The following is a 10571-nucleotide window of genomic DNA, read 5'->3' on the forward strand; positions in this document are numbered from 1 at the left end:
TATAAGAATGTCCTGAAATAACTGCAGAATTCTAAAAATACTTCAACAGAATTGATGGGCAAAGAACTGAGAACAGCAAATAGATGTCATTTGGCAAAGCTCAATATATTATTTTGAAAAAAACTTTTCTAGTGTTGAACATATGTATTTACAACAACATATACTGGTACCAAGTGGAGGTTCTATTAATTCCATGGATTCCAGTGCAAATTAGACAGGTCTAGTAGAAAGCAGAATGCAATGAGAATCAAACAAAATGGGTTAGAGGCTTAGCTTTCCCACAATACAGCTTTCGGGCCTTGCTCAGGACTAAAAAAGACCAGATTCAGAAAGGACCTCTCAAGTAGAGAACTTCTGCAGTCTCTTTCTAGCTCTTACCTTCAATCTGATCCTGATGTATCCTACTGATTTTCACCTTAATATAAGTATTTTAGTATAGGAAGTATTTTGACCCCAGGCTCATCCCTTTGCTGCTAATAGACTACTCTTTTCTCAGTACCTAAAGAGTGCTAACCAACTCCACCTTTCTAGGTATTTCTATGGCTCAACTTTCTATAAGATGTTCTTTTGTTAGCTGAGTTAATATCAACTTCAAGTACCTATTCGGTATTTACACCCTATGGTTTTGGTTATAAAAGAGAGTATACTCTGAAGAGATCTGACTATAGAGTGGTCTTCCGAATGCCAATGCCATACAGGCCCAGAATATCCAAAGGACTTGAATACTGCATATGCATGTGGCACCTGGCTTATTTTCTTCTCTATATATTCACATGTATTTCTGGGGGACAGAAGAAAATAGGGAACACTGTGGAATATATAATCTCCTTCTCAAGTAGTCCATAACTGAAAGTAACTCTACTGTGCTTTAAGTATCAAATGCACGTTAAAACATGAGGACCTTTTTTTTTTTTAATGTTCTTTAGAATCCTAAAATACTAATTCTCAAACTGGAAACACATAGATCATCTTTAATTCTTCTTTATGTTTAATTTGTACCAAAAATTTTTACTTCCCGGGGATGATTACCTGTCAGATTGCCTTTTGTTTCTACTTTGGGTTCTGGATTACCGTATCAGCTTTGTAGTGGATCTCCCTAATGTATACTGTGTAATTACTGCTCTAATTATCTTTTCAAAAGCAGAATGGGCACAGAAGTTAGTCAAGTACAAAACTAAAATGTCAAACTAGATCTTTGAATAAATTTATTCAACTGCAAGTTCGAAATAGGACTAAATAAAATCATAATCGTATCACTGTAAGGAAGATTTTAGTAGAGCAGTATAGTATATGGCTATAATGACAGTATAACTATATAAAATAATAACTTAAAATGTATACATTAACTCATAAAAAATTAATTCCCCCAATATCTTCTCTGTAAAGACAAGAGGCACTAAAATAAATCATCATCCATATATAAAGGAGTATTTAAGAAATGGTACAAAGAACAGAAAAAAGACAACATCCAATGACTGATACTTTTCAGGTTAACGATGAGAAAATTACTTACATGTCTCTGTTTGATGGTCTATCTTGTAACCAATCCTTTAGTCAAAACAAACACAAACCAAAAGTTAAAGAAAAAAAATCTCTAGACGAAGTATAACTGTTTAACCCTGTTTTGTTTCCTATAGTATGTTTTAAGAATGAAAGGCTGAAAAATTAATGTGAAGTCCTTGTTTCATACAAGCGAACTAATAATAAATGGATATAATTACCTTAAGACCACTCCACAACGTAGAATAAAGAATTTCATGATTGTTATTTCCTAAACATAAGTACAGTGTGGCTAGTTTCCTTTTTTCTGATGACGATTTTATATTCTTAAATAATATGTGCCCATTGTCAAAAGAAAAACACAACAAAGTATAAAGAGTAAAACTGAAATCATGCACACTGTGAACAAACTACCAAAAACATTTAGGCATATTTCACTGAAGCCCTTTTCTGTATATGTGCATATTGTTTTTATTCTGCAGGTTTTTTTTCATCTAATTTTAACTATATAATTATATTCTGATCTAATTTAGTAATTATATAGCTGTGCTGGATTTATGTTATCATAACCCTCAATGAGTTCTTTTTTATTCTAGATTTTTTTCTAATTTTCCAGGACTTTCAAAATAGTATCTTTTCTTTTTTTCCATATTTGTAATACCTTCTCTTTTATGGTTTTAATCACTTTAATCATACTTGTTTTAAATCTGTAATCAATAATTCTACTATCTTAAGATATTAGAGGCTTACTATTATTTATGTAATTTGAACCCCAGAAGTTTTGTAATTTGGCATTGTCAGGTCATCTTCAATGAACTTTATCTGTGGCAAAACTGTGCTACTTAGGTTCGGGATGGGTCCTTCCAGAAAGGAGGAACTGCTACTGTGAAACTGGTTCACTAACCCTTCTTCACTGAAATAATTTTTTTAATAACATGACTTTCAATAATATAATCTATCTCCTTATAGGAGAATGTAAGTTAATATGTTCTTGATGATCCAGGATAATTATGAGTAGTGACTTCTATACTTGACTGACTATAAAGGAGCAATTTTTCTGTTTTTTCCCAAGCTATTTGTCTTGCTTGTCGGAGTATGCTTTTAAAGAGTGTTTGTAAAATCAAGTATTACCTCAAATGGCTGGGAATGACTTCATATAATTAGTTGCAGTACAAACAGAGATTCCTGCCTTTCTTTCTTTTGCATAAACTTTTCTTTAAAATTTCCTAACTATTGCACAGACAGTAATCTGACACTGGCCGTAGCAACATTTTTCTAGATATATCTCTTGATACCTTCCTTTTCTAGATATACCTCTTACACCTTCCCTTCCTGAGGTAAGGGAAATAAAAGCAAAGATTAACTATTGGGACTATATCAAAAAGTTTCTGTACGGCAAAGGAAACAATCAACAAAACTATAAGGTAACCTATGGAATCGGAGAATATATTTGCAAATGACATCACTGATAAAGGGTTAGTATCCAAAACATATATAGAAAGTATATAACTCAATACCCCTGAAACAAATAATCCAATCAAAATGGGCAGAAGACATGAACAGACACTTCTCCGAAGACATACAGATGGGCAACAGGCACATGAAAAGATGCTCAACATCACTCATCACCAGGGAAATGCAAATCAAAACTACAATGAGGTATCACCTCATATCTGTCAGCATGGCCAAAAATCAAAAACATAAGAAACAAGTGTTGGTGAAAATATGGAGAAAAAAGAACTCTCTAGCACTGCTGGTGGGAACGCAAATTGACACAGACACTGTGGAAGACAGTATGGAGGTTCCTCAAAAAGTTAAAAACAGAACTACCCTATGATGTAGTAACTGCACTACTGGGTTTTTAGTGAAAAATACAAAACAATAATTCAAAGGAATATACGTGCTCCTATGTTTACTGCAGCATTATTTATAATACCCAAACAATGGAAGTTGCCCAGTGTCCAGTGATAGATGAATGGATAAAGAAGATATGGTATCTATACAATGGATTATTATTAAGCCACAAAAAAAGAATAAAACCTTGCCATTTGCAACAACATGGATAGAGCTGGAGAGTGTAATGCTAAGTGAAATAAGTTAGTCAGAAAAAGACACATACCATATGATTACTCATATGTGGAATTAAGAAACAAAATAAATGAGCAAAGAAAAAAAACAAAAACAGAGAGAGACAAACCAAGACTCTTAACTATAGAGAATAACTGATGGTTTGGGAAGAGGGAAGGTGGGTGGGAGGATGGGATAAATAGAAGGTGGGGATTAAAGACTACATCTATCATGAAGAAAAACATAAAAATAATAATACATACATACATAGATACATAAATATGTATTCTAAAATATGCATTTGTTTAATTGAAATGTACAAACCGGTAGTAAAGCTGCTTTGGAATCTACTTCATGAGTTTCTTCTGTAGATGGCCTTCTTCCGCTACTTTCCACTTAAAGAAAAATTTAAAACATAAGTTATACAACTAAATTTCTTTTTTAATCAACTAACCAAACACAAGTGTTTCTACACACAGTGTAACTTTCATAAGATAATTTATCCTCTCCCCAACACTGCTGAAGGTAAGAGTTACATGAGGCCCAGACGTCTCCCAACAGGACATCAAAATTATTCAATTAATTTTTGTAAAAAAGCAGTAAGAAATAAAAAAGAGTATGAAGGAAAAAGTCTTCCTATTCCTATTTCCAAATTTCTTGTATATTCTACCATGAATATTTGTGTGTGTGTGTGTGTGTGTGTGTGTGTGTACACGTACCATTTTTTAAACCATAAATGGTAGGATAATTTATATCATATATATATTTGGAATTTTTTTGTTGTTGGTTTTTTAACTTTAAGCTTGGAGATCTTTCCATTATCAGTTCACAGAAAACGCCTCTATTCTATTTTGATGCTATACTGAACTTCATACTACGGGTATACAATAATTGTACAGAATAATAACCAAACTCCTGCTGATGGACATTTGGTATGATTTCAATCTCCTGCCATTACAAAATTGCAAATAATAATCTTATACATACAACATTTTATAGTAATGAAAAAAAAAAACAGTTCATCTTTCCTCCTGTGATTTAAGATTCCATCTTTATCATATCTTGGTTTTTTTATCCTAAATAAACTTTAGAATTAAGCCTATTTTAAAAAGTCAGGATGTTAAATTCTAAAGTAACTCAGAATTCACAACTTTATGATGCAGTAAAGAAAAACCTCAGAATGAAAGGTGATGGAGAATCTTAGAACAAAATTTGTATTCCAAGTGTAGAGGGCAAAAAGGCCAGATTGAAGTATGTTAGAAGAGTCTGGGTAAAACTTTTTCAAGATAATAAAACTGATAGAATGCAGTATGTATCTGAGTAACTTGAAGAAATGTAGTTGAATAGCAGAGAATCTAGTGTTGATCTAGCCAAAATTACACAGGACTATAACGGTGGGAAAGAGTAAATGTGTGTGTGTATGTGCTCGTGCGAGCACGTGTGAGCACGTGTGCATGTGTGTGTGTGTCTGTTTGGGGAACAGAGAGAAGGAGGGGAAGAGTTCAATCCTTGCCTTCTTTAATGGGAGGTCAATAGTTATTATCTAAAACTGAAATATGAGGATGCAAAATTAGAAGCATGCTAACTTTAGAAATAACATCCATGTTACTGAAAATGAGTTTTATTTCTTCCCTCCTAACCCTTCTACCATTTCTTTTTCTTACTCTATTTCTCCAGCTAGAATGTTAAATCAAAATGATAACAGCCAGAATCCCTGCCTTGATTCCCCATTCGGCTTTCAATATATCATTGTGAAATATGACACTTGTGATAACTTTTGATAACTTTTTGTAGATTCCCTTTATTCAGATTAAGGAAACTTCATTCTAACTTTGCTAGGAGTTCTAATCATGAATGGATGCAGAATTTTATCCAATGTCTTTTCTGCAGCTACTGAAATGATCAAATGATTTTCTCCTCTAATCTGTTATTATCATGCACTAATTATACACACACACACACTTTTTTAAGTGAAATCTATACGCAACATGGGGCTTGAACTCACAACCCCAAGATCAAGAGTCATATGCTCTACCAACTAAGCCAGCCAGGCACCCCTCATCAATTATAGTTTTTATGTTAATGTTAAACCAACTTGCAATCCTGGAATACATCCAACTTGATACTGCTCTATACCAAAAGAGAATGAAAGGGGAAATGATGGTCAGGTGGACATGGTAGTGATGTTTTTCTTAAGGAACTTTATAAAGGTTATATGCCCATTAATGAAAAGTTGAATAATAATAAACTTATATGCATATATAACTTTGACTCATAAAAAAGTGTGATATGAAAACATCCCCAGGCCTTTTAATTCTCACGTGAAAAATTAAAGGTGCAGAACAACATGTACGGTATGTTACTTTCTGTGTAAAAATGAGAGGAAGAAAAGACTACTGTCATATATGACACGTAAGTGTGAAACTCTAGAGGATAAATAAAAATAAGTGGTTACATATGAAGCTGGAATGAGAGAGACTTATTTCAAATTGCTTGTATGTGTTTGTATTTCAATTCTGAACCAAATAAATGTATTAGCTATTTTGAAAAGTTAAATTAGAAAAATATGTAGACTAAATGACTATAGATTAAAACAGATTCACTTGTAAAAGTTAAAATCAGATTCATAAAAATCAAGTCTTTATATTTCACCTTCAGTACTAAACAATTTGTTTAAAAAAAAAAGGAGAATATTAGGATATTAGGATTATGTGTTTTATTCAAGCTTAAAGTAATAATGATGGACCAGAATCATCATTTTCTGACTCCCGAAACATTCACTGCTCAGGTGTTTGACATACATAAAATACATTTAAAGCTTAAATGAGCATGTTTGGTAACATAGTTCACATAGTCAAAAATTACCTTGTTCTGAATGAAGAGGAATAGAAGTTTTGCGACATTCAGTAAATCCAGCGTGAGAACTCACATGTTTCAAAGTGTTTTCAGAAGGAGCATCACTCTGCACATTGAACAAATACACAATTTAAAAACAATTAAACCCAATTACAAATAATTGTTCTAAGTAGTGAGTCTCTGTATCTTATGTTTTAATCTATGTGGACACCAAAGAACACATTACAGGTTACAGTTAATTTTCTTCAATGACAATCTAAAAAAACTGCATCAAAATATCCTACTTGTTTATTATTCATAAATCCATCTGAATGAAGCCTTTTTCATAGTGATACAACTTTATAAAAAATTGGGGGAAGGGGCGCCTGGGTGGCTCATTCGTTAAGCGTCTGCCTTCGGCTCAGGGCGTGATCCCGGCGTTGTGGGATCTAGCCCCACATCAGGCTCCTCCGCTGGGAGCCTGCTTCTTCCTCTCCCACTCCCCCTGCTTGTATTCCCTCTCTCGCTGGCTGTCTCTCTGTCAAATAAATAAATAAAATCTTTTAAAAAAAAAATTGGGGGAAATACAAAAAACTGTGGGAAAAATAATAAAACATTTATCAAAAAACAAAAAGCTAAACAAAACAAAAAGCTATTTTACACTACCACTGACAGACTGTTAACAGTTTGGAGGGTGGAGGAGTGGTTTTTATGGGGAAGAAGAGATGTTTGGATAGCTTTCTTATTGATTATATGAGCTGTTTATAGAACAAAGATCTGATCATTATTAGTCACATTTCAATTTTTTTCCAAATTTGTTTGACTTATCTATGATTTCCATTTTTTGGGTACTTAAATCTCTTCACATCCTTCCTTTAATATTGTCTACTCATTGTATGTTTAGAAAGTCCTCCTGGTTTTACTAAGTTAATATTTCTATTTCTTAAATGATTTGAATGTTTACATTTAAAGCTGGAAATTATCTGAGATTATGAAGTGATATGAGAACATAAACAGACTTTTCCAAATTTCTACTCAATTATCCAATATTTATTTACTGACAAAGCATTTCCCCTCTCAACAATTTCTAATCCAATCCTTATTAAATGCTTATTTGCAGAAGGTTATTATGGAGTCACCAAAATGTTTAGCCAAATCTTCATGTTTCAACAGTTCTACCTAATATTTTATAGTCTAGTTCTCCCTTCCTTTCTTCTTTTTACCTATACATTTTCTCAGATGAACTAACAAACTGCATTAACCTGGGGACAATCCAATATATTCACATTATTTTCTCTTTTCAACTATAAACAGGTCACACACTATTATGCAACTTTAAAATATCCCCAAACCTCTACTACCTCTCAGAAACAATGAGTTTTAAAATGTTACTACTACAATAAACTATTACTTTATTAAGTAAATTTAGCTTGTATCTCAAGAAAATTAAGCTTTTCTACCTTTGATGCTCTGCACTCTTCATATGCAGCTGATTTATATAGCCAAGTGAGAGTGCTAACCTTAATCTGTAGTCACAAAGCAACTCCAATTTCCTTTCTGATTTCAGTTGTTTCTTTTGGAACCAGTTTTAGCTATTTCTTATTTGTTTTATTTAAGTGCTCTCCTTGATAGACACTCTTTGACGCAATGACACATCAGTTTCACCAGAACCATCTATGACAGAAATTCTAGTGCAGGACTGATGATGGGTTTCAAGGTATTTGTAAAACTCCATATACCTTAATAGATAAAATTTTATATATGTTCATTTTTCTGGAAAGAGGGTCTATAGTTTTCATTTGATTTTCAAAGGGGTATATAACCCATAAACATTCAAGAACTCAAAGTCTCAGACCATCATGAGCTAGAGCTCACTATTGTATTATTACAGTTTGAGTTCTTTTTCTCTACGTAAATTACTTAAAATTGTCTAATTCAAAACACAGCCACCAGTTTTCTGCCTACTCACAGAAACTTGTAATTTCTTCTTACTTTTACCAGGAAGTTACCTGCCCACTTAAAAATTTTTAGCACAGTCCTGGCTTTAAGTTCATTTAATAGGTTCATTGTTAAAAGGCGAAATCTGTGGGGAAACCTTGATGTATACCCTTTCCCATTAAGGAATGTCCATTTATCCTAATTGACTTCCTATGTACATCAAGTGCTTCCCTACAGCAAAATGATGCCACAAAAATGTGCTGATACAATTCTTTCAACTGCCATTGTGACACTTGCAGAGACATTTTAAAAGTTCAATGAAATACGTATTAGAGAATGACAGCCTAAGTCAGGGTAACTGTAATTGTTACTGAGGACTGAGAGAAGCAGAGATACTAAAATATTTAGGAAGCAAAATGAGCGCAGTTTTGTCCCGGTAAACTAGAATGCCGACGTTATTAACAGAGGCAGAAAATACAGGAGGAGAAATATGTCTTCTGAACAAGATGGTGAATTTGAGGTCCTGACTGCTGAGTTTGACAACTCTTAAGATTTTCAATTACTTAGCAGTTCTAATCTGGGTCATGCCAATCCTCTAGTCAGAATCACTCCGAAGATTTACTTTCCCCATATCCATTCCCAGCCTTCAGTTCTCCTGGCTGAAATCCAAATGCTGATATGGCTAGTAAAAAATCCATGCCTATCAACTCCATAGCTGAGAAATCATACTCCTGGTTTTCTCTTGACTCCTTAATAACTTCACACAATGGTTACCCTAAACCTTCTTTTTCTCATGTATTCCATCATGCTTTCCACCAGCTTTACTGGAAAAACAAATGCCTTAAGAGTACCAACAACTCCCAGATTACTTTTTATCCCCTTGAATTTTAAAAATGTTTTGCATAATTTATATACAATGAAACACACAGATTCTTAAATGGTAAGTTAGAGAAGAGTTTAACATTTTTTCTTTCCAACTCAAAACATATGTGACAATTTCTTTTGTCAGTCTTCCCATCTGAAAAAAGTTATACTTTTGATCCTTATCATGTGAATGCTCAATTTCACTCCATCTACATCTTCTTGCTTTTTCTATTATAATTCCCAGTCAGCTCTCCCTCTCTGTAAGAAACTCAAAGATAAAAGAAGAGATACAGCTCAAAAAAAAAAAAAAATTGGTTTCCCTACTGGTTCCCTTCCCTCATATTAAGACTATCATTAAGGGTATTTATGAAAGCAACAGTTAAGAAATGCTTTTCATGCATTGTTCTATACATTTAAAAATTTATTTAACAAACATTTATTGAATATCTTACACCTGCACATTATATTGTAGTTACTGGCATATTCAGCTTTTTACAGCTCGGCTACAGGTTCCTTGACAGACAGGGTTATGTTCTAATAAACTTTTGGGCCTGGGAAAGAGTTCAGCTCAGTATTTAGTCAAGGGGAAATGTATAGGGAGAAGGATTTTTAAAAAGAGAAATGTTAAATAGGTGTTTTTTATTTTCATCAATTAAAAAAGTACAAGCTATTTGTAGATTTTTTTCATATTTAATTGTTTCTTTCTTTTTTTTTTTTAAGGATTTTATTTATTTATTTGGGGGGGAGCACAAAGGGAGAGTGAGAGGGAGAAGCAGACTCCCTGATGAGCTGAGAGCCTGATGTGGGACTCGATCCCAGAACCCTGAGATCATGACCTGAGCTTAAGGCAGATGTTTAACCGACTGAGCCACCCAGGTGCCCTCTTTCTTCTTTTTAAATGGTGTATAGCTTTAAATATTTGGGATAATCATGTTGATGACGGTCTCTGCTAAAACTGCATTTTTACCGAAATGTTTAATTCTATTTTGAACTAAACCCCCAAAGAGCAAAGTAAGATTGAATTGTGCTGTTTTAAGGATTTACTTACGGATAATATTTCTTTTATCTTGTTTGATGTTTCTTTAAACTTCTGCAAATAATCTATGCTATCTCTGTGTCCTTAAAGAGAAAAAAAATTACAAAAAAAATACTTATTTTCTTATCAAAATATCATTACCTAAAGTCTACATAAACAAGTGATTTATGTTGTTTTTCAAGTAGTTTTGATGGCTCTGAAGTTTCCTGTAGATCTTTTGATATATACTAAAAATATCTGTCAAGAAGCTAGAGAAGATGAGCAATTCAGTTTACTTAACAGCAAAAGCCAAAGGCCTCCTCAAAGAATCCAACATGTGATATGAATTGCT

General features: G+C 33.2%; 1 protein-coding gene across 2 annotated transcripts in view; it reads right to left on the minus strand.

Moving 5' to 3' along the window:
• TRPM7 (transient receptor potential cation channel subfamily M member 7) overlaps positions 1 to 10571 on the minus strand; it is a 114811-nt gene that overhangs the window by 17543 nt on the left and 86697 nt on the right. For both annotated transcript variants that reach the window (XM_026518467.4, XM_057306333.1), the window contains 4 exons: positions 10253 to 10323; positions 6433 to 6529; positions 3892 to 3962; positions 1514 to 1548 (listed from right to left, as the gene is read on the minus strand). In XM_026518467.4, the coding sequence (XP_026374252.1) occupies positions 1514 to 1548; positions 3892 to 3962; positions 6433 to 6529; positions 10253 to 10323 (274 nt within the window). The remainder of the gene's footprint in view (positions 1 to 1513; positions 1549 to 3891; positions 3963 to 6432; positions 6530 to 10252; positions 10324 to 10571) is intronic.

This window comes from Ursus arctos, unplaced genomic scaffold, assembly GCF_023065955.2.
Source record: "Ursus arctos isolate Adak ecotype North America unplaced genomic scaffold, UrsArc2.0 scaffold_36, whole genome shotgun sequence".
Taxonomy (NCBI): domain Eukaryota; kingdom Metazoa; phylum Chordata; class Mammalia; order Carnivora; family Ursidae; genus Ursus; species Ursus arctos.